The sequence below is a fragment of the Pseudopodoces humilis genome, chromosome 13 (assembly GCF_049639895.1).
Source record: "Pseudopodoces humilis isolate 2021_Gansu_Grassland_sample_001 chromosome 13, ASM4963989v1, whole genome shotgun sequence".
NCBI lineage: Eukaryota > Metazoa > Chordata > Aves > Passeriformes > Paridae > Pseudopodoces > Pseudopodoces humilis.
In genome coordinates this window covers 14511939-14536278 of record NC_142212.1, presented here as the reverse complement: position 1 = coordinate 14536278, position 24340 = coordinate 14511939, and the positions used below count along the sequence as shown (strand labels likewise).

At 43.7% G+C, this 24340-nt stretch overlaps 1 protein-coding gene across 8 annotated transcripts in view; it reads left to right on the top strand.

Annotated features, from left to right (window-relative positions):
- Positions 1-24340, top strand: part of ADAMTS9 (ADAM metallopeptidase with thrombospondin type 1 motif 9) — a 79536-nt gene that overhangs the window by 41664 nt on the left and 13532 nt on the right. For 6 of the 8 annotated variants that reach the window (XR_015773710.1, XM_005522011.3, XM_014251677.2 and 3 more), the window contains 7 exons: positions 1107-1211; positions 1354-1521; positions 1699-1983; positions 2619-2780; positions 3373-3549; positions 15882-16049; positions 20029-20202. Coding sequence is in view for 7 of the 8 variants with exons in the window: in XM_005522011.3 (XP_005522068.1) it covers positions 1107-1211; positions 1354-1521; positions 1699-1983; positions 2619-2780; positions 3373-3549; positions 15882-16049; positions 20029-20202 (1239 nt within the window). In the remaining variant the exon portion in view is untranslated. Of the gene's footprint in view, positions 1-1106; positions 1212-1353; positions 1522-1698; positions 1984-2618; positions 2781-3372; positions 3550-15881; positions 16050-20028; positions 20203-21022; positions 22486-24340 lie in introns of those variants that run through there. The other 2 variants (XM_088061967.1, XM_088061969.1) reach the window with 2 other exon arrangements.

Genomic DNA, 24340 nt, shown 5'->3' with positions numbered 1-24340 from the left:
TTTGTGACAGCTGCAGTTCCAGACATGTCCTCCCTGGTCAGATCAATTGAGAAATGTTGCACATCCTTTGCTGAAGAGGTTTTCCATGCTGTGTACTTGGAAGCAAACATGTAAATTCCCATTTCAAGCAGAGGATATGTCCAGGGTGTTTGGAGGAGCTGAATAAAACAGAACATTACCATCTATCTGTCATCTAGGAGAGCAGTAGTGCTCATGCCCTGCCCAGCTTCAGTCTTGCATGGCCACTAAATTTGGGGAAGAGCTGTTTTTCCCATGTATAGAGACCACTTGCACTACAGTCAAGGGGTAACAAACCCACCTGTCATCAGCCATCATTTGGCATGCATGCCTCCAGCATAAGTGAAATCACAGCAAAATGGAAATCAGGTATGCCATTTGTAAAAGCTGCTCTCTCCCTCATAGGGACAATCTCTATAATTTCCTTATTGGCAAGAACTACTCAATGGAGTAAAGTCACGGATGTTCATAGGTTCTGGCACCAGGCCTCCCAGGAGGTCCAGGCAGGACCACAGCCCTCCTGTGAGGCACCATACGAAGTCTGAGCAGGATGACATGCCTGTCCCCAAAACCTCACGTTGCTTGGTGTGTGGTGGAGAACAGCACATGGATATAGGTGGTCTGATGGGCTGCAGGGAATCAAAGGGCTGCAATCAGCAGCATAACCTTTACTGTGTGGGCTGCAGGTCTCACGCTGAAGGAAGGGAACTTTGAAGGGAGATAAAGTTGCTGTTTTGCAGATGTATGTTCATGCCAGAACCCTTAATGAACTTTCATCTTTTGCCTCAAAAACATCTGGTTTTAATGCATGGAGATGGCATATGGTTATGGGGATCCCTATTGTAGAGTTTCTAATAAGTCAAAAGTCCACACAGGGTACTGCACATGAAGGCCCCAGGATACTGATACTGAGTTTTGCTGATTCACCAAGAGGGTGCAGGGGGGAAGCCTGCCTGCACAACACGTGCAGGTCACAGAGTTTCAAGATGTTGTGTGTTCTTCATAATTACATTGAAGAGGAGGTGGTTTAATCAAAACATCTGCAAATTATTTATTTCCTGCTTTTCCCTCATGTATTTCCTGTACAGGACTGTGAAATAGCTGTGTGTCCTTCCCATCCAAATAGTCCCGAAGCCAAGAGAGCCATATCAGGCATTCACAGGACGCAGTGGAGATTCGGATCCTGGACTCCGGTAAGCACACAGGATTTTTTTAGGATTTTTTTACAGTAGACAATTTGATATTTTTAAGTGTATATGCCCAACTTTTCATTACAAAGTCCTTGCAATGTGTATCAGGCAACTTCCTAGTGGAGTGCTCTTTGCTTTTCCCTAGTGCTCCGCAACATGTGGGAAGGGGACCCGGATGAGATATGTCAGCTGCCGGGATGACCAGGGCTCTGTGGCCGATGAGTCAGCTTGTTTCCACCTTCCAAAGCCATCAGCCACGGAAATGTGCACCGTGACACCGTGCGGGCAGTGGAAAGCCTTGGAATGGAGCTCTGTAAGCATCACGCTGTCTCTTGCAAGAGACCTCATTGCTGGAAATGTGCTTCATTAATCTGTCGCACTTGCCCTTTTAGAAGTGAGGTTATTTGGGTTTTCTGCTGTTCATTATTAGCAAGATCTGGTTTTCAAAACTGGAAATGTGACTGTGTCTCCTTTTCCCACTGTAACACAGTGCTCGGTGACTTGTGGTCAAGGTAAGGCAACGCGACAAGTGATCTGCATCAATTACAGTGACCAGCTGGTGGATAGGAGCGAGTGTGACCCAGAGGACCTCCCTGCCACCGAGCAAGACTGCTCCATGTCTCCTTGTCATCCAAACAGCCATGACTACGGCAGGCCCATCCCCCCTTTCCTCTATCCGGATCATCGCCTCAAGCCGCACCCCGGGGGCAGCCCGAACCGAAACCGTGCACATATACCAGGAGGCAATCAGTGGAGGATTGGTCCTTGGGGTGCTGTAAGTGCCCTGATTTTCTTATTCCTGGGTTTTGTTGGGTTTTGTTTATTTCCCAAGCTAATCCAGTCTTTTCTTAAAGTCAGCACAAATGGAAAAGAGAGAGGGAGCTTTCTCCCCACTGTCTGCTCTCTGCTCACACAAGCAAGTGTTGCAGAAGGGCTCAGGCTTGTCAGCCTCTCATACCTCGTATCTCCAAGATAGTCTAGGCAGAAAGCTGACAGCATCATTTTCAATGAGACAGAGGCCAGCCTCTGCTTCTTGGCTGTCTCCTGGGACATCTACAGCTGTGCAGAGTTGTTGCCAAAGCAGAGCGTTGATGCCAGCTAAAATCATGGCAAACAGTATGCTTTATCATGGAAGTCTCTAAAGGGAATTAAGCACAAATGGGATGTCAAACACTGCAGCAGGGATTACTCACCTGTTTAAAACTAGGCTGGCATTTACTTTCTTTGCTTAGTCAGCACCTAAGTCATTGCACTGCGATTAGCAATAGCTGGGGTTTGAAGTTTAATAATGCCTGTTAGCTGTATTAAACTTTTAACGGTGCATTCCCACGATGCAAGGCACTGGGAAGGAGCTGGGAATGCAAACTTATTCCTGGACTCAATGAAGCCATGGGCAATTGTGTCTTCCAGTGCTCTAGCACATGTGCTGGGGGGTTCCAGCGGCGGGTGGTGGTGTGCCAGGATGAAAACGGATACACCGCGAATAACTGCGATGAGAAAAGCCAACCCATGGAGCAGAGATCGTGCGAGTCTGGCCCCTGCCCTCAGTGGGCCTATGGCAACTGGGGAGAGGTGAGTGCACCATCCATCTGGGCTCCCTGCCCAGGGCAAGGCTTTCATTAGAAGGTGGCTGAAAAATGGGAGAAGAGAGGGGTATTGTGGTGACATTTATTAGAAAGATTGGAGCTTGAAGGGCAGCCTCTGATAAATGAGTGAACCCGAATAATTGCTGGGTGGTGTTTTCATTTCCATTTGTCACGGGAAAACTTTCTTCCCAGGCAAAAGTAAGTTTTACACAAACGAAGTGGTTTTTTATTTTTTTTTTTAAGAGAAGCCTAGTGTAACTGAAGGCCTTTTTTTCTTTAATAAAATCACCACTTCCTTTTGAAAATTAATCTGAGATGAGCAATTGGAGATGTAAACCTCCAATATCACATTGAGCTGGGCAATATCATGGTGGAGCAGCATGAACAGCTTTAGGGGGAGAGAAGCTGAGGCAGCTGAAGATCCATCTGAGGCTCATAAGGGGCATTTGGCTGGAGTGGGTTAGGTGGGAACAGAAACACTACCATTGGTTTTTTGAGGTGCTAGTGCTTCGGGCTGCAAGTGAGCAGCATTTTTGCTATTCCCAAGGGTGATTGCTCTGTCCTCTGCTGACTTGCAGTGCACAAAGCCATGCGGAGGAGGGACAAGGACACGGCTGGTGGTGTGCCAGCGCCCTAATGGAGAAAGGTTTACGGATCTGAGCTGTGAAATCCTTGACAAGCCACCAGACAGAGAGCAGTGCAATGTGCAGGACTGTCCTAGAGATGCTGCCTGGAGTGCTGGTCCTTGGAGCTCGGTACGACCATAAACTCTTTCTCTTTGTGAACTGTTTTGTAGATATCCCCTAACAACGTTTATTTTGCTTCAAACCAAGGTGCTAATGCTTCATGTCTTAAAACTGCACTTACAGAGGATTATTTACAATATATTCAGAATAACACCTCTTCAGGAAGGGCTTACATTAGGAGAGCTCGAGTCCTTTAATTTAAAAGGCACTTTCAGCTAAGTAGCCACCTTTGTCCATTTTATTACACTATTCAAGTGCTGTGCATTATGAATCTTGGTTCTTACTAAGTTTTTGCATATGGATTTAAACCCAGAATTTAAGCAGTACAATTCCATTGAAGTTAAAGTGTTCTGCTCTTTAATGGTAATACTGCACTGGGCACCTACTGGTTTAGCAGTCACGTGTTCTCTGCCAAAAGCAAGATAAGTGGGGAGAATGTGCTAAATGCCATCAATTCCCAGGCATGTGTGTGTATAGATGTGTGTGCATGTCCCTACCTGCCCACACACAGAGACCTACAGAAAAACATGTGGGCATTCACACCTGTGCTCTATTTCTGTTCCTGTGTATATAATAAGACTGTGATGTACAGTGCAAAGGCACCTGTGAACTATTGTCGTGTATCTCTCTGGTTCTGGAGAGTGATTGTCTAGCTTGATCTCCAGCTGCTGCTCTATCACTAAGCCAGAAAATGATCAGCAAAGTGCTGGAAGGCTTAAAAACCCTGGGAGTTTCCCAATAACAAAATAGTATTTGGAGCAGAGGTATCTTACATTGCTCCTTTGCTGCTGGAGGAGTCTGCTACAGAGATGCTCTTGTGAGGACAGAGCAGCCCTGAACCACAGCGTTGGGGTGCTATCTTGGGTGCCATACCTTTGCAATTCTCACTGCCCAGAGCAGTAGCCTCTGCTCAGATCCTGCACCAAAGCAAGTGCAACCTGAGGTGCTTCTGGAGCCCTGGAAAACCATGGATCTGTCCATTTGGGAGTGGCCTTCAAACAGATGTCAACCTTTATTGTATATTTTGTTATAAAAGCATTTGAAGACATTTTTAAAAAAAAAAATCTCATTCAAAAGCACTTTATAGGAAATGAAAAAGGAGGCCTGTTTTTTAATGTGTTGGACTTCCTTAATTGTCATAGTTTGGAAAGTCATCTTGCCAAAACCTTGCTCTCCTTCTGTGGGTGCTTTCAGTAACATGGATGCCTTCAGTAACACTCTTCAATATTTTTATCATACCTCAGTGAGTTCTGCAATAGCCATAAAACTGATGAACTGGTGTGTATCCAGTGCTTCACCAGTACAAGAGACAGTGCTATGAAATATTTCATTTGAGGTGCTAATGTACCCCTTGTCCATCAACCTGGTGCTAAGGACGAGCAAGGTGAGGTAAGCAGAGGTAGCGATGCATGTGCTGGCTGCCCCACAGGATTTGCCAGCTGGGAGGTGCTGCCAACCCTGGTTTACCTGTGCTGGACCATTTGCAAGAGCCAAAGGTGTGGACAGAGTTGTGTTTCATTCTGGTGTCACTCTGCCTTTTCGTGGCTGTTGAGGAGCAGGCTCTAGGGCTGCACCTGCTTCTCAGTGTTGGAAAGACAGGGTGCAGTCCTCTAGTCTGATTGTTTTCTTTTCACCCAGGAAAAGTTCCCTTCGCTCCACTCCATTGTATTAGTCTCAGTGGGTTGTCCTTGCTCTCCTGGGAGCAGGTGGGACATCTGGCAAACAGGTGGAGGGCAGGGACACCCTGTCCTGCCTGCAGTGTCTCCTCCCAGCCCTGGGGAGGGGCTGCAGGGCTGAGCCCTCGTCATTGCCAGGAGCTGATTCGATTTTTCAGTCTCATTTACCGAGGTGTCCTTGGGCTCTGACATAGGGGACCCAGAGCTGTTTGAAGATTGAGAAGTATCTGTGGGGTCCCCAGGGCTTCGTGTCCCTCCAGCAGAACACTCCACGTGTATGTCTACCTCGTGCTACTACTGTAGGTAGTAACGGCCAAATTTTTCTCCTTTAGTGTGGTATCACCTGGATTTGCTTTAGCTCTGTCATCGGTTGCAAACATCATTCTGTAGCTGTACATAACTTCATCTCTTGGGATGGAGTGTCACTACCATATTTTTTTGGTCACTTTTGAAACAAGAGTATAGTATTAGCTGAAACTTTTCAGCAGTATGGATTTATGTATTTATGTAAAAGTGTATTTATTTTTCCAGTACTGTTATTTAATTTTATATAAATATTGCATACATTTACAATGTTTAATGTTGATGTTGAACAGTGAAAATTAAAGACAAGTAGAATGTAATCATAAATGAATTTGTATAATTTCTTGAGTCTTTTGCTAAATTCAGATCATATACTTAGTTTTGGTAACTTTTGCTAAATTTTCTGAAACAGTTCTGCAATGTTCCATTTTTTATCTGGCTTTTCTTTTACTTACTTTGTTCTCCAACAGAAATTGTCATTCTCAATGATTAAACAAACACAGTTAAAAGTGTATGAATTATGAAGTTTGGATAACTAATTTCTTGCAAGCATCTGACTGGCTTAGCATTACTCAAGTTTCAGTGAAATTAGTACTATAAAATACATACAAATTAAAGCAGAGAGAGTCTGAAGCATCCAACCTGCAGTCCTTGGGCAAAATTCCACTGGGATTTTATACAGTAAACAAGTGATCTTTATCTGGCTGGTTAAATCCAGGTTTGGAAGAGATAATTAAATGGATAAACAGATTGTATGTGTAAATGATAATTTCATAACAGGAGACTGGTGAGATGTCTTGTCATTATAATGTATGTTCAAAGAGGACTAAGAGGAGGTGACACTTTTATTCCCTTGCTTATTTAAAAACATGTATTTACCCATTGCAGAATTGTACACCATGTGATAGACCTGACCTTCTTATTAAAACCATGCTTTGGAAAACGTGCACTGACTGTCACCAGAATACAGAGAGTGTTTTTTCTCCTCTGAATGCTTTATGGTATGAATGCAGATCTCCATACACACTCTCAAATCCCGAGAGGAAATCTTGCCATGTTCTCCAGAATGAGGGAGATGTTCACAATGAGAATTACCCATTGCTTCACTTAAAACCCAAGGTTTGGTTTTAATAAATATACCCATATATATACCACATATATAAAATATATGCATAATCTCCCTTAAAGCACCAGTCTTGGAGCAGATTTGCTCTGTGCAATAATCTCTGATATTTTGAATTTGCCTTAATATCCAACTGTATCCTGATACAATTTATGAATAATACTGTATTAACTTGTGGGCTTCTCATTCTTTCCAAGTTAGGAAATGGTCACAGATAAGGTAAAACAATTATATCTCACAGCATCCTGATTCAGTTGGGTGAGTCATTTGGGCTTCACTGCACAGGGCAGTGATCATATGACTTTGAACTCTGGAAAATGGGTGGGTGAGGTTTAGATTTATTTGGGGTTTGTTTTTTTCCCAAAAAAGTATTATAATTTTAAAAGTAGTCTGCCTTGTCAAGTACTTGTCAGTCTTGGGTATCTGAAGCTTAAGCTGCTGGTGCAGTGGTTCTGTAGCTCTCAGTGCTTCCCAGCTCTGTACCCTGTAGGCAGAGGTGCTGGTATCAGAGTCTTTGAGGGCCTTTTGCTGTAATGAAGAATCAGAAGCTTACTGTCAAGTAATCAGAGCATTAACCAGCTAAGTTCCAAACTCTGTTACTGTGGATGTGAGTTTGGGTTTGGGCTAGGACAGCATTGGTTTCCCTTGGCAGGAAGCTGTTGGCATTGATGGTTTTGCAGGGCTCTTTGGCTACACAGAGAGAGAGCAGCAAAGGGGCTCTGAACTGGGTGGGAAGTGGAAGAACTGCCTGGCCAACATCTGTGTCAGGCAGCTGGCGCTCTAGAATTTTAATCTTAAAGTTGGTGTCAGTGGAAACTTTGGGTTATTTGTATTTAATTTTGTCAAAGCCCCAACATGTTGTTTGCAAAATGCTTTCCCCATGCAGCTGGCTGAAAACAGGCTGCTCAACAGCAATATTTTCTGTGTCGTTGTTCTGATAATGTTCATAGCAGGCAGGATGTCAGGTCTTGCTAAGGCAGAAGTGATAACCAGGGGCAGATTTGCTTGCAAGTGTATATAACTCCGCTGTTCCCTTCTTCTCCTCTGCAGAAAATGAATTTGCTGTGACAGCAGCATTGCTGAACTGCTCTTGGGGTTTTGTTTGAAGAGCTTCAGCCTGTTGCTCCTCTGAGGCAGTGGTGATGGATGCTCATGCATCTCTCTCCTCACCTCAGTGCCCACAGCTGGTGGCTCCAAGGCAATCACAGATGGGCAAAGCCAGTGGTACCCAGCTGCCCAGTAGAGGAACATCATTTTTTTTCATCTCTTTTTACCCTAAAATCTCCAATTTCCATTTTTATTGTTTGCCTCATCACCATCTTTCATTGCTCCTCTGTTTCTACTTAAATAAGGAGAACTGTATACCTATACTTTTGTTATCAGTTCTCTGTCTCCTCTTTGGTGGTGTTGATGCTCCATTAGCAGGAAAACAGCCATGGAAGCCCATCAGCTACACCCTGCAGGTGAAGGACCACCCTGGGGCACGGGGTGCTTAACACTGAGCCAGCACCTGAGTGATTCCTGGATCAACTCCTCACAGGACTGATTTCCTCCAACTTAAAGCTCAGCTGTTGCAATCCACTCTTCCCCCTTTACAGGCCCCCACTGGTCTTTATACCCCTCATGACCTTTTAGTGTGATGGAGAAGTAAAAGGACTGGTCAGCAATGTCCCTTCTGAACTCCTTAATCCAGTGACTAAATGCAGGGGAATTACCAGGGAAAGGAGCTGTAGAGAATCTCATCTGCTGTCCTTCAACAACCTCTCCTGTTGCCACTGCCAGGACAGACAGGAGCTGGACCAGTGGTTAGACTCACAAAAGTTATTTTCAGGTATCTTGAAAATCTTCTCATCCCTTTGCCACCCAGGCAGTGAATCCTCTGCCCAAGTTCCTCAGTGCACTTTCCCACTCAGAGCAGTCTCTTTCCTCCCATAGTGCAGTTTGGCTGCATTTGGCATGCCTCTGTGGTTGCCTTTTTATACCTCCTCTCTTACACATTTTCTCAATGAAACAGTCATTTTCTAGGCCTAAATTCAAACAAGAAGTGGTGAGGCTGCTGTTCAGCGATGCCTGGCTTCAGTCCTTGTGTTATGGGTGGCCCATCCCTGGCTGCAGATCTCCTGCACATCTGCAAATGCCCACACAGGAGAAATAAAGCAATAAATAAAAGAGCAGTTGCTGGGAATATTTTTCTCCCAAAGCGCTGGCTCTGAGTACAGGAATGCATTAGACTGCAAGGGACCCATTGAAGCACTAGCACACTTTCAGGGATGAGCTGTGAACTGCAGCATCTTCAGGCAGATCCCTGAGCTGGGTTTTGGGAGGTCTGCCTGCAGTTTTGCCCATTTTCCAGAGCCACACTGTATACCCCACGCTGCAATCATTGCTCAGATCCCAGGGATTCAGAAACAGGGATGTATAACAATGAGGGACACTAAGCACAAAGAGATTTACTGTTCTTCTAACTTTCCCAGTGAGTGATTTGTGCAGTTATTAAGAAAAAATGGTGTAGTTAGTCCTCTTCCAAAGGCACTTAAAGCTCTATTCATACTTTAATTTTAATAACTCACAGGGGAGGTGAGTGAGCCAGCAGCATGGATGAAAATCTGTCTGATGCCCAAGACCATATGCAGATTGACAATATTTATCCCTAGTGTATTAAGCCAAGATTCTTAATAAAATGGGGGAGCAAGTAGCAGCCCAGTGCTCCTACAACCCCCCAGTGTGATGCACACCTGTGAAACAGGGCTGACATTTCTTGGAGAGCTCTTTACTTAGTGTTTTAGTCCATCCAACACAGAGAAATCCTGTTCTGGACCAGAATATCTGAATGTCATTGTAGTACCACTGTTCACTAAAAATATGGAAGTGTCAGTTAGCTGAGGCACCTTGCTGCTTCAATTGGTACTCTCCTAAAAGTGCCACAGCATGGAAAATAGTCTTCATCAGTATCTTCCACATCTCACTGTATTGGTGTCCTTAGGTAGCTCACACATCTCCTAATTGGAGGAAATGCCGTCTAATGCCTCCCTCCCTGGAGAGACCTGCAGTGGCTCTATGGGGCTTTTATTTGTTTGTTGTTCAAGGTAAATAGTGTGGAGCAGGGCAGGGACACAGCTTTAAGGAGAGCTTTGTGTGCTCACAGTCCTGTTCATTTCTGTGCCTGGTGAAGTCTTTTGTGGTGTAACAACAGGGCAGGGAAAAGAGGGGGAGAAGGTGCTGCTTACTGGGTGGATGCTGCAGAAGGGATGCTTGGCTTCTCCTGCTGCAGTTACCTCTTTCTTCCCACATATCTTGTGAGGTTTCCTAGCTTGGGGAAATTATTGTATTGACTTTGGCACTCAGGCCCTTAAATCTTGCAAGAGTTAAAGAACCCAAGAGCATCCTTTCCTCTGGGCAATTTGTGCTGGAGCAATGGGCTCCAGACACACCAGCTCTTTCTTCCACTGCAGCAACACATCAAATTGGACCCTTTTCTCAGAGAAATCTTCCTCTTTTTTTTAATGTGTTATAAGACATCATCTGAGGCCACTCACTAGTCCCTGCAGCTGAGTTTGGTGGTGGGAAGGTGAAGATTTAGTGGATTGTTCCACTTCTCCCTTTTGCAATAATGACTTGGGAAGCTCTGTGCCTCTGCTCCAAGCAAAGACCCAAGCCTCTGGAGGATGGAGACCCTGTGGGCACTGCAGAGACAGGGCAGGCCAGCATGGAAGTTCCCTCTTGCCCGTGCCTGGGGCAATGAGGGCTCATTGGGAATACTGGGGCAAAGCCTGCTGTTGTTCAGACTCCTCCAGCTCTAAGAGGGCTCCTCAGAACACTTCCACAAGGGCTCTGGACAATGCTCACAAGCACATTCAGACTATACATTCCAAAATCCCTAATGTTCATGCCTCTTTTTTATTCCATCATCCCCTTTCTCTGAGGAGTCAGTTTGGATTAAACATTTCTAAAGCCTTTCAAAACCACAGTGCAGTGTTTTGGTGTGTTTTGTTCAGGTCTCTGGTCCATTTACCCTCCCTTGAATGTAGAGACCCCTCTTCCCTTTTATGAGAATCACATGTGTTTTCTGGCCATGTACCAGCTAAAATCATACACACTCAGCACCCATGTGCCTTAAGTCATGTCTCCTTAGTTTATCAGGAAAGGAAGGCCAAGCTGGGCAACTCCTGCCCTGCATGTATCTCCACCCAATTTTATGGATTCCTCACCATGCTAATGCATGGTGATGGCACAAGACTGTGCTAAAACACATAGGTGGGAGAAACAGGGCTCCTTGCTCCATTGCTTCAGAGCAGCAAGAAATATTTCCTAAACATCTCTTCAAGTGCTGCAGCCTTGCTTTCAGCCTGTCTGGCTGAAGCCAAGGGGATTACCTGCTGAAATACCTTGCTGTTGTGAAGCTGCTTTGGTTTGGATGCCACAGAGTCGCTGTTGCTGGACAGCACACAAAGATTCCAGCATTTTAAGATTCCTGGTAAAGGTTCAGGTGGTGAGGAAGGATCCAGGGTTTCCCTGGTGATGTGTCTGTTGATGTCCTTTGTGCTCAAGAGACTTCAGAGGTACAGAAGTCACCGGGATGTGGTTTCAGTGTCTGAGAGCAGCAGTGGCAGTAAAAGGTGATGCAGACTAATGGGCTGCTGAAAGGTACCTATGGGGGTACATTGTTGGGTTTGCTTGTAGGTGGAGAAGTTTGCTGGCATCCAGGAACACATCCCTCTTGGAAAAGGGGTGTAAAGCATTGGAGAGCTCTTGCTTTTCTGCTTTATTTCATCCAACACATTTTGTCTCAGATTGTTGGAAAGGATGAACCAGGGCTTACTTACAGCTGCTGACTTTCCATAAAACCCTGAATGTGGGGAAGTCTAAATCTACAAGGATTGATTTTAATTTCCTCCAAAAGTTGCTCCTGGCAGAATCTGATAAAGCCATTTTTAGTCTAATCCTTCACAGCCCTGCCCTTGCTAAGCTATCAGAGCATACCTATCTTTGGGAATGCATTTGGTGATCACCACAGCTTGCATTCATTGTCTCAAATACCTCCCAGATCGTCGATGCACAGTGGGTCTGAAAAGTGGTCTGACAGCATTTTCTGCAACTTTTCACTGCTGGGGAAGTGTTCCCAGGTTCTTGCTTGGGATGTGCCCTTCTGCCCTTTGTGGAACTGCCCCTTCAATGCACAAAGTTTACAAGGAGCACTCATCCCATTTCTTGTTGACTGCTCTGTGGTGCCTTTTTCTTCTTGCCGAGATTTGTTCATTTGTTCCCGGGGCTCTTGGGTCCTCCTGGTGCTGGACTGACCCCAATTCCAGAAAATCACCAGAAATTTAAATTTTTAAGGGATTTTGAACATAATCTGTTTGTTTTTTTCTTCCTGCTGCCAGCCCTGTGCATCAAGTAGCAGCCTCTCTATTTTAGGGAGGTTTTAATGGACAAGATGTACCCTCATCATCCAAATGATCAGATCAGGAAATGCAGAAAGGGTTATTTTAGAGCAATTTGCACACACTTGGTAGAACAGAATGATCATCTCCTAAACTCTGAAACAGAAAACAAAGTGTTTGTGGAAACCCAAACAAAAAGCAGAGCACAGCAAGGCATTGCAGGAGATGTTTAGCATCGTGTTCTGACCTTTATGGAAACACTTGATATGGAAATATTTCTGCTGTATTTATTTAAACTTTTTTCCTTGCATTTATTTAAACTAGGCAGTATATTTATTTGAAAATATCAGCAGCATGCCAATCTCCAGGTCTTGGCATGTTAACAACACTAATCATGCAATAAACATAAAGGCCTTAAATCTGTGCTAAGTGCTTTGATCCTGCTCCTCTTGGGAAAGTCCTTTTGTTTTTGTTCTCCATGTAAAGTGCCAGGTGTGACTGTGGTGGGTTTAGGAGATAATAAAGATAGTAATAAGGGAAAGTTTGCTAGAGTTTGCCTATAGCAAATTTTTCAAAATCTTGTTTCTCTATTATTTTATATGCTGCAAAATTTTGGTGTTTTTTTTTTTTACAGAAACATCACAATTTGTTGTTTTCACACCCTCATCCATGCCTGGCTGTCCTCCCAGGTTCAGCCAGGGGTGCTATTTGCTGTTGTGCCTCAATCACAGGCTGTAAACAGCCTTTCAGAGCAAGGTTTTCCCACACTGAAGTGGGCAGGGGCAAGCTGACCACAGGTGTGCCCAAGTGCATGTGATCCTTGACTCTAGGCAGCTGGCTAGTGAAAAAATTCCATACAATACCTGGCTGCACCTTCAGGGCTGGCTCAGAGGTGCTTAAAACCGGTAGAGGTTTCTCTGTTGACTCAGAGAGCCTTGGATAAGGTGATACTCTTATTCCAGAGAGCCACCATCTCCCCCCAGTACTTGGAAGCATTTTCTATGGCAGGTGTGGGGAAGAAGTCAAGAAAAAGAGGAATGTGAAGACAGTGTTTTTGCCAGATGTTTTAAGGAAGGTAAGGTCAAAGCTTACCTTGTTGTGGTACTGTTATTGGTAGGTACCATAAGCAGGCAGCATTTGCAGCCACGAAGAATCCTCTTAATGAAATGCAAAGTTTCTCCAGGGTCCAAAATAAATGATGAGGCTGATGGTGGTAGTTGGGTGTAGCACTTCCTGGACTCACATGGTGTTGAGATGCAGCCCACTATTAAATTATGCTTTGCATGTGGCTCACATATGCTTAAAATCAATGTGCCAGATAAAAGTTGAATACCTGAGATGAATTAGATGGCAGTTATTAAGCAGACTCTTTGCAAAGGAATTTTCAGTCTCTGATACTTGGTTAAATTAGATTATTTAACCTTTCTTTTCTGTCAGTGCAAATGAGATCATAACTCAAACGTGCATGAAAGCAAACGGGTGGTTTAGATCTGAAAGTGCACAGCTGCCTAAATTTGATTTATATTAAAGGCAGACATAGAAATGATTAATTCCAGCATCTTGGGAATTACATTTAAGTATTAACAAAATTAAGCAAATTATGCCTCAACCTCTGAGTGCACCGAGGTTTGCACGCAGACTTGTTTGATCATGGGATCACGAGATAAATGTCAGAATCAGGCTCCACGCCAAAGTTACACATTTTGTAGAAGGAAAGTAATAATTTTGGAAATAACTAGTACCAAATTGCTTGTGAGATCAAAAATTTATCAACCAGCTTCAGGTCCCCAGAAAGGTGCTTGCATTGTTGCACAGTGTGGTTGGCCTTACTTAAGGAGAAGTAGTGGGATCCCATGTGTTTTTTAAATTAAGGGTGCTCTGTGCTATACCAGCTCAGGATGTGGGATATGAGAGAATCTTGATCAATGCTGTAAATTTACTCTTTAACTTTGGCTGTCACAGTAAAGTGGCATAACCTGCATGAAGACTGTTTACCAAGGAGCCCTTGAATTTTTGTTTAAGCATCAGTGTTGGTGGTTAGTCCAAAGATAGTAAATGGGTGAAAATATTAGAAGTTTAGAACTGGGTTCTGTAAGATGTGACATTTCTGTCTTGCTGCTGACTTCTGTTGCCTGGGGAAAGAAATAGAGAGAATGAAAAAATTAACTTCTGATGAACATTGAAGGCTTATAAAAATAGGTTAATGTTAGCTTGATCTTTCTTCTGTTGATACTAAAGAAAAGAAGTGAAGTTTATGGATCTGGGTAACTTGTGGAAGTTTTATTTTAGACAGCATTTCTTCTGTTTTCCAGTGCAAGGTTGGATGTTGCTTGTTGGGTTTTTAGGCCTATCTTTGAATTGGATCTGGGCTCAGGAAAACTCAGAGGCAGCTATCCCTGCTAGGCCTCTCAGAGGAGCATCATTAATGCCTCTTAAACCTGTTGATCAACAGGACCTCAGTGATCTTTTGTCGGTCTGTAACATTCTTGCAGCAGGAAAGCAACCTTTTTCAGGGCATTGTTTGTACAAGCTTTTAAGCATCAATTTCTGGTTTTAGGAGCTAGATCCATTTCTCTCCACATTGGTCAGAACTTTTCCATTTAGAAACTGCTCTCTTGCTGGTTCTTTGTGGGCTGAACCAACTGTAAGTAGGGCTGTAATATAAAATATTCACAGGTGTCAATGTTTATGCCAATTCCTATTCTAGTGGATCTTCCAGAGCTGCTATATATATATAAAAGTTTTAGGTTTCAAATGTATTTATAGGCGGGGAAGAGCTTGAGCTTTAATATATTTATTGGGAAATATACTGATGGAGTGACTCCAAAATGAAGGGCGAAGCCTCATTTCTGCATGTTTTCCCCATTCTGAAAAGAAAGCAGAACATTTTATATAGAGAGATGGTTAAAACAGTGTGTTTGCCCTCAAGGATTAAACCAGTGTGCTTATGACATAGCATGTAATGAAGAAATGGAAGCTGAGTCTCTGGGTGCATCATGCTGAGTAAGAGGCTTGTTCTACATGAAACTGTCATATTAAATTCGTGTCGTGATTCCAGACCCCTTTGATTCCTAAATCTTTGGAGGAGACTAATCTGAAATCAAAGTGAAGTTGCTTGGGGTTTGCATGCCAGAAGTGGTCACATTTGAAAAAGTTCAGTGAACCTGCAGAGGGAGGTTGAAATTATTTGCTTCACTACAAAGCTTGCAGCTAACATACCTGCTGGTTTGCTTTTTGCTTTGAATTCTCCAGACTCTGCCTTCTTGCCACCTTCTGAGTTGTTTTCAAAATGCATAAATCTTAAGGATGAACATGTCCTGGTTTCAGTCTGTTAAGTGAAGAAAAAAAGAGAAGTCAAACTACACTGATAAAACAAACACAAGCCTTTGTACCAAGGACAAGGAAATGCTGCACTTTCCTGCCTTGTCCTTTTGCAGTTATTTCCCTCTGTGAAGGTGCAGGGCACACTTTACCCTCCTGATTTACCAATATTTGACATCCCTTTGTAGGAAGGTAAATGGAAATGGTTCCTTTCAAGTTCTAAGTAGATACTGAGGGCACCTGCCTTGATCCCTGTAAGGTGACTCTGCTCCTTTGCAAGGAGTGGAGCAATGCCAGGAATCCAGCCTGTTATCCCTGCTGAATGTCAGCTGTTTTCCCTGGTTTGATACTGGCATTTTTGGGGCTTTGACCAAGAATATCACACGATATGAAATGTCTGTACTCGCCTCAAGCTTTTTGTGTAGCCTGCCAGGGACCTGGGAGGTGCTTTTTGGTCCAGCTAAAAGAAAATGCCCTGGGAAGCCATGGCCCCTGTATGAGTGTGAAAGCTGATCTGTTGTTGCTTTGTATTTACAGTGTTCTGTCTCCTGCGGAAGGGGCCAAAAGCACCGCAGTGTGTACTGTTTGTCAAAGGAAGGGAGGCATGTAGAAGAAGAGAATTGTAAACATCTTGCTAAGCCCAACGTGCAAAAGAAATGCAGAGGGGGCAGATGTCCGAAGTGGAAAGCAGGAGATTGGGGCCAGGTGAGACACGTTGTGTACCCCTTTGCACCTTTTGGTATTCTTCCTCCATCAAATTGATTAGAGCCTGGTTTTCCAATCATTTCTGTCCTCATGAATTATTCAGAGATAAAGGTTTTGGGCCAGATCCTGGTGTAAACCAGTAGCTTTATGGACAGCAGTGGAGCAGCACAGATTTGTACTAGCTGGAAACTAGGCAGCTTGCTTTCTATCTGAAAGCAAATTCCATGTTGTTTATTTTAAGTTTTTGCTGGAAACATCATTAGTATATAATATTAAAGATATTTTATTATTTACTCATGTTTTTAATATCACTTAAATATCATATCTCAAGTAAAATCTTCCTTAGTTTTGAGAAACAAACTCATTACTTGATTTTCCCACTTCAAAAAGTCGAACAGTGATGCATAGAGCAGAGGCTGCTGGAAATTAAGAAGTATTTTGAGTTATTAAATATCTTGCTTGCTGAAAGCATACCTTGAATCCTTGTTCTCCTGAAAATAATGTCTTTGTCATCACCTTGAATCTGCTGCATCACATTTTTCACTCTGAACCTTGCTTTTCCCTCTACCTCATTAGCGTGCTAATCAGAGGAATTATTAAAAATCCCAGACTAAATGAACTGTTAACTTGTAAAACATCATGTTCCCTTGCATTCTGTCTTCCAAATTTAGGTACAAAACACACATTCTTTCTGTATTCAAGTTCCCTGAAAGACAAACTATTAACATTGCTATAGGCACACATGCAAACGTTAGGACAGCATGCTGTTGATTAATATCCACTAATAAAAAGGACAATAAACCCATTAATGATCTATGAATATTTTCAGACTTGTATTAGTTCTTTTTAATCCTTACCTTTGGATTCACAGGATAGGAGTATTTGCCATTATGTGGGTAAAAGAGTAAGTGCTCGTTCACCATGGAGGTTCAGTTACCGAGGTCTGAGTTCTTTACCTGAGGATAGGAGCATCCAGCCTGTGAAATCCACAGCACTGCTCCCATATTGGAAATTAAGTCAATATTATTACCTTTATTACCTTCAGGACTGAAACCTCAATTTTATACATGAGCCAGACTGAAATGAAATGAGAAACCATTAGAAAGTCTTGTGGTATCCAATTTGCACCTTATTTAAAGTGACTGCTCCTGAAAGCAGTTTTTTTACAGCTAATAATTGTAAACATAATAATGTAATGGTCTGTCAATTGCATTGAAATACACTAATACTAATTGATAAAAGTAAGTGGTTTAAGATTCTCAGCTTTCCACTGCATCATGGATATTAATTTTATGCAGCTAGAGAAAGGAACCCAATAGGGGGATGAGGTGATTTATGGTCTGAAGTAATCTCTTATGACCGGGCAATTAAAGAATATTTGTATGCTAATAAGGCTAAGAACAGGCTTTTCTTGGAGTAGCTCCTCAGTCCAGGTTCCTGATGCAGGATGTGCTCAGCCAGCCAGCACCTTGCTTAGGGAAAAAGTAAAGGGGTAGAAACACTTAGGCTACAATGTCAAACTGGGCTTTTTAAAGCCCTGTGAAATGCTGTGACATGGATCTCTGAGCCTCTCTGGTGCTGGCAGCATCTTTTTTGCCTGTGACAGATGAAGAGTTGGGGCTGTCACAGGATGGGAGTGCTGGCCCTGGGTCCCTTGTAAGAGATGTTCAAGGCTTTGCCAGAGATTTAGTGCCTTGGAGCCAAGCTGGATTTAGGTGCTGAACTTCTCATTAAGAGCATTAAACAGACACAAGTTTGGTGCTCTGAATATACAGTAGATCAGGGTATAAATTGGGTGTGGAAACTCCATGTGACTTTCCCTATCACCAGTGCCACTGTTGAAAATAGGAACCATGATCAGTTTCCACTTAGATATTATCCAAAAAAACCTTAACTTTCTGAAGGACTAATTGTCTCAGAAAATTAATCCCAAAGCTGAGCTGCTGTGCTTTTTCTCCTGAATAAACCAGCAAAAGTCTGCATGAGAAATAAGACAAGGTTTTCCCATAAAAGTGCATCCTTGTGTCACTATATATGCACAGAAGCCATTGCATATATCTTTAGGTGTCGGGGGATTTTGCCTCCTGGAAAAGAAATTACTGAGAAAATGAAGATCAAGAAATACAGGACTGGTTAAAAATCAGTTTCAGTTGGACACTGGCTGTGCTGGTGCTCCAATCCTAAATTTTTTTCTCTTTGGATGTTTTGTATTCAGAGGGTGGTTAGTTCTTTTCTAGATTGTTAGGAACCCACTTCCCTGGAGCAAAGACATATCTCTAAAAAGGCTTTTTCTCCAGGTTTTAAATGTGTTTATGTCTGCACTGAAATGCCAGATTTAATGTGTTTGTTTCTCCAAAGTGGTGTCAATTATGGCCATTTACCTTTCATTTAACAAAAATACCAATATTTATTCTGCTGTCTGGTATTTGCATACTTCAGCTACAGGCTGAAATCCAGCCCTATCTAAAAACACAGGCAGAGCATCAGGGGGAGCTTCTGGCACAGCCCAGGGACCATCCTGTCCCCAAACCCAGGTGCCACACACAGTGCAGACTGCCATGAAAAAGCCACAGTGTCACTTGTGTTCTTTTATCCATACCTGGGCTTTTTATGTTGGTGATAAATGCAACTCAAAAGATATCTTAGAGCATGGCAGGCATCCTGGTGTATATGTTTCTCTAACTTTGTGGCTTTATTCAGCTTAAGAGTCCCCTAAGGAATGTGTAGGACAAAGAGCACTGCTAATCCCAGGGAAGCAGCAGCATATGGGAAGAATTTGCATCACTACTGACTGAAATCTCACTGCTGCTTTCAAAAGCTACACAAAAATACTCCCACCTCTTATGAATATCTGAAGCCAGACAAATAGTCACAGTCAGCTTTTCTCTGGTTCTTTTGGCTTTATGGGGCATTTGGATAGTAAAGCAAAGAGCATTATGGAGGAATACAGAAGAGGGAATTGCTTCCCCATTAGGCACCACTTAATTCCCTGCCTTAAGAAGGCTCATTTTAGTGGGCATTGCAATAACAGGCTGTGTACTTATTTTCTTAGTTCCTGATATATTAGTAAGTAATATTAGTTGTTATAAATAACTAATATTAGTTGTTAATTCAGCTGTGTTTTTAATGCATACCTTTAATTTATATGCACTTTCTTCTGTAAATGCAAATTCTCTTGACTCCAAATCTGTATAGTATACTTTAAGGTCTAGCCAGGAGGAATCTGTTCCAGAGGAATACTAAGTACTGCTAAACATATTAGTGTGCAGTCACAACACTAAGAAATGTTGCGTGAAAGAAAAATAAGCCGTTAATAGTATTGCAGTATAGATAATAATTTAAAGATGTCTGAGAAACAGAAAAATTCAGGCATTAGTTGCTGTGCCTTGAAGCTGGGAGAAATGTGCCCACAGTGTAATGAAGGAAATGTGAAATGCAGTTAATTTCAAAAAGACATTTGTTTTCAAAAACTAACTGTATTCTCTGCCTTGGTGCATGTGCATGTTTAGATGCATGCTGAAAGAAATCCCAGCTGTATCACACCTTTCCCTCTCTACAGCTACACACTATACAATCCAAGTTTACTTTTCATTAAAGCCCACTCTGTTCATAGCATTTGATGTATTTTGAACTATTACTTTTTTGAACCAGTGCTTGAGAAGCAATGCTCAGAGCAATACTCAGAGCCTGGCCGCCTCTGGCATGTCAGGGTGGTTCAGAAGTGTCGCTATTTTGCAATAAAAACAGATTTTTCAATAAAAATCCTGTCCAGGAAGTCCTAACCCCACTGAAACAGACGGCAAATATTCCCACCCGCTTCAGGTTCCCATTTTTCCCTTCGCTCAACGAAAAGCCTCACTTGGAAGCTTGCTAGAGCATCGCTAGGGATGCGGTGGAGCCCAGAGCAGAGGCTGATCCCCCTGAGCGTACCACGGTGGGTGTGATGGGGAGCTCCACTCACCTTCTGTCCCTTCCTCAGTGCTCCGTGTCCTGCGGCCGGGGTGTCCAGCGCCGCTCCGTGCAGTGCCACAGCGGCACCCCGAAGGCAGCCGAGGAGGCCGAGTGTGACCCGGCCAGCCGGCCACCTCCGGAGCGGGACTGTCACCTCCCCGAGTGCCCCACGCACCGCTGGGCAGCCGGAGAATGGCAGCCGGTAAGCGGGGACCCCCCTTCACCTGCCCTGGGGTCACGGCTCCTGTGCTCTCAGGCGTGGCATGATGCTGGATGCCGAGGCTGGGGAGCGCTGCCGGCGGGTCGGGCTGTTTGGGTTGCAACCTGGGGTTGCCAACAAAACAAAACAGAACTAAAACCCAAAAAAATAGGCAGAGGGAAGGCTCATGCATGCTGGCTGAAAGGGGGAGCGGAGAACTGCCTCTGTAGGGTTAATTTATTGCTTCGTGCTGCCCTGTGTTTGGCTGGGACCTATGCAAATACTGAGCAGGTTTTGGGTAGGGCGGATTTGGGTCTCTTCCAGGAGACAGAGCCCTGCCGCGCTGTTCCAGCCTGAGCTCCGTGCCAGGAGGAATTAGGGAGCAGTGGTAATTCCCTCTTTCCTGCCCCATTGCCCCAGCTCCATCTGACATCCCTGTCCTTTCGCTGAGCTCCCGGTCTTTGCTCTTTTATCAAGCCATGAGCAGTGCTGAGATCAAGCCTTCTGTGGGAGATGATGCTTTTCTGTGTGACCGAGATCAGTTCCCATCAAAAACAGTTCCTGAGACTGGAACTGGGGATAAAGCTGCTGCTCCAGTGGCTTAGGGAGTGACTCCAACTCTCCTGCAGCGTGGGCAATGAGTGGCCTCAAGGCTGGTGGGTGGTAGGAGGACGAGGGGATTCTGAGCAGGAGGAGCCCTCCCATGCACTGCCAAGAGGGTGCTGTGTCAGCCTTCAAATGCACAGCGGGTTTTGGCAGAGCCAGTTCAGACCAGACACCAAAATTATTCTTTTCATTCTGTTTTTTTTTTCCACGTTTTTAGCCCCTTCATGTGGTACCTCAGCCTGACAGGAACAGGACACACAAGTTTAACTTCATTTCCCCAGTCTCAGCAGTGCTGGGGAATTTGGTTTATGATCCTGTGTAACCCGGCCATGAGTGCAGGAGGCCAGAGGGGGCTGTGCCCTTTCCCAGCTGCTTCCCAGAACACAGGGAAGTGTGATGGGAAGCAGCAGGAGGCAAAGCCAGGCTGGTCACACAGTGCTACCCAATGGAAACATCCCAGCCAGAAAAGGAAATGTAGGAACAGCTGAGGGGGCTGCAGCAGCTTCCTTGCAACAAACTTTTAGTTTTACAGAGCCCATGAACTTCTTCAGCTGATACATTTAAAGGCGGCAAAGAGGTCACCAAACAGCATGTAGTGCCAGTCCTTACCTAGTGGTGTAACCAGCCCTGAAAAGAAACAACTCCTGCCCAATCCTTTCATAGAATCCTCATAGAAATTAAGTTGGAAAAGACCTCCAAAATCAAGCCCAAGTTTCAACCAAATTTTTCCCTCTCTCCCTTATTTTTGCAACTTCTCGAAACTGTTTGGAGAGGTCACTGCCTTCACCCTTCCGAGCCTTCGATGGGATACAAATACTGATGTTTTCTGAAGCTTTCCAGGACTCCCCATTGCACTGGGGAAATTTTGAACATATTATGGAGACATTTTTTTTTCCCTAAGGGATCTTTACTAGAAGGATGGACTGGAGGTTTCTTCACCCGCATAAGTACTCATAAGTAACCATGAACAGGAAAATGCAGGAGCTGCCCAATGTGAGCTTGCCCCTTTGGATGATTCCAAGCATTTCTTCCAAGCACTTCTTATTTTGTTGTGGTATACACAGTGAAAAAAAGGAATAGCACCTCCTCCCCAGCCATAGGCACTGTCCATGAGGAGGCACAGATTGCATTGGTATTCTCTGAGCAGGGAGCAGCAATGAACCCTAATTGACATGGAAGGCAGGATATAAATAACATCTCGGTGCTGTCTTGTTCTTGATTTCTTATCTTTAAAGGGAATCTGTCAAGAAGGTTTGGGGTTTTTTTTATTGTTCCTTTTTGTTGTTGTTATTTAGAAAAAAAAGTGTTGGTCTTGACAATGAGAAGGAATATGAAACTTACTGGAAACCATTTACTGCTCTGTTGGTGTATCACCATTAATCACCTGTTCTCAGTGCCCTCACCAGGGGGGAAAAAGTCAATAGAAAGAGCCTTGCTAATGTCAAAATAAAACTCAGACTGGAGTCACAAAAAAAAAGGGAAAAATTGGGAGAAAGAAGGGTTTTTTCCTCTAATGTGACCCTCTATGGGAGGACAATGAACAGCTCTGGAAGCTGCCATGCAACTCCTGAATCTTTGACATTTGCTTTTTGGGGGGAAATTGTGCCATCCTTGCCTAATTTGAATTGCACAGTTACCCAAGGCATGTTTCAAGCATTCATGGTGTTGGGGGTACATTTCATCCCTGTGTCAGATGGTTATTTAAAAAAAAGAAGAAAACAATCAATGCTTTCGCAAAGCAGTGCCTTTGGGGTTATTTTAATTATTGTTATTGCTCTTCTAAAACAGTTTCAGAAGTGCTTGAAATGATCTTTAATTTGAACTGCCAGGAAAATAGTTCAGAATTTGGGAAATGAGGCAAAAGAGACAAATATTGTCAAATGCCTGACCTGTTTTTGAGATTTTGCTATCAATAGCTGTTACAGCCTGGCCCCACTGTTTTGTGTGAGATTTAAATCAGTCTTGAACATGAGATTTCATGCAAAATCTGACACTGCATTAAGAGGAAAAATAGCCTTTCCATGCTATCTGAACTGTCTGCTTTTTATATGAATAATGTTTTATAACTTCAGGGTGGCTGATTGGAACCTCTGCAGTGTTTCTCATTGACTTAGTTTATGAGTCTCACTGCCTTTGAGCCTCATTAGATATTTCAGTGGGATTATTTTAATTGCCAGTTACCCTTAAAAATACAAATAACCAAACCTTCAATTTCTGATGATGACTAAATGCACAGAGCTGGCTCAGGTTTATTTGGCCATACAACTGTTATTTGCAGACAAACCCAAATCAGGCTGGCCTGTGCTTGGGAGTGTCAGTCTCTCATCAGCAAGTAATGATTTTAAACAAGGATGGGCTTTTGATGTGATAGCTCTTCACTGCCAGTGTGAGAAGATGCCTTGATGGCCTAGAGATGGTTCAGCCTCCTTAAATGAAGCATGAGTCAATGTGCTTTGCAAATTTAGTCTGAAAATACATTAAGGAGATGAGACAAAATCAGGCTTGGTTCTCCCACTCCTTTCAAGGTGCCTCCTTTGGCTGTGAGGGACCATGGAACAGACCCTGTATTGCTGACCCCTTGCTGGGCTAGAAAATGCCAAACCAGAGAGGAGGGAGGCTTTGAGCATCCTGTGACCCCGCTCCCACTGTGCTGGAGAGTCCCTCCTTAGGGAGGAGCAGGCAGGTTGGGGTTCAGGCTGCCCCAAAAGCTGCCTGGAGAGCTGCCAGGGAAGCTCCCTGATGATGGAGCTGTAGTGGTGCCATATTCACACACAATGACCCCCTTTTAGCTTTTACTTATGTAATAGGGAGATAATCAAAGACAGGCAAATATAGCTCACTTGGTTTGCTCTCTGGGGAAATCACACTCCAGCAGGTTCCTCCAGCCCCTGTAGGATTGCCATATTTCAGCACAGACCTAGAAGGAGCTTCCTCTCCAAGGACTCAAAGCAAAAAAGTAAATAAGGTTGAAAGCACACAAAGCCCTTGGGGTCTTCTGGCAGACTGCAGATTTTGCAATGTTGACTGTTGCCTAAGAGCTCCTAAGTTATTCCTTTGGAATAAATGCTGCTTTGTGGAGCTGCCTCTCCTTCCCCATCCCTTTCCACTTTGCCCCAGTTTTAAATATTTACACCCCACATGATGTTGTGCTCACTGCTGCTCTCCTGGTTTGCTGCTGCCACAGACTTGATTTTTCAGGATTCTCAAAAAATTTACAATCCTGGTTCTGACAGCTAATTACAGAAACAGGGCCATGACAGTGCCTGCATTTTGCAATCAGCTGAACTCACTAAGATCTTCCTAATTGCTGGCCAGCCAGGAGAGCAGGAGCTGCTTCAGGGAGGTTGGAAATGATGTTTGGAGGGTAAGACTCTAACTAGATTAAACTGGCACAGTGTTCCAAACCTAGGTGACTTCAAATGGTGTTTCTGTACAGATAGGGATGGTCTGATTGGATGTTTTATCCTTTTCCTTAAGGGGAAGACATTTCCTACATGTTCTATAAAATGATTATTTTCATGCATTTTTCTCCTTG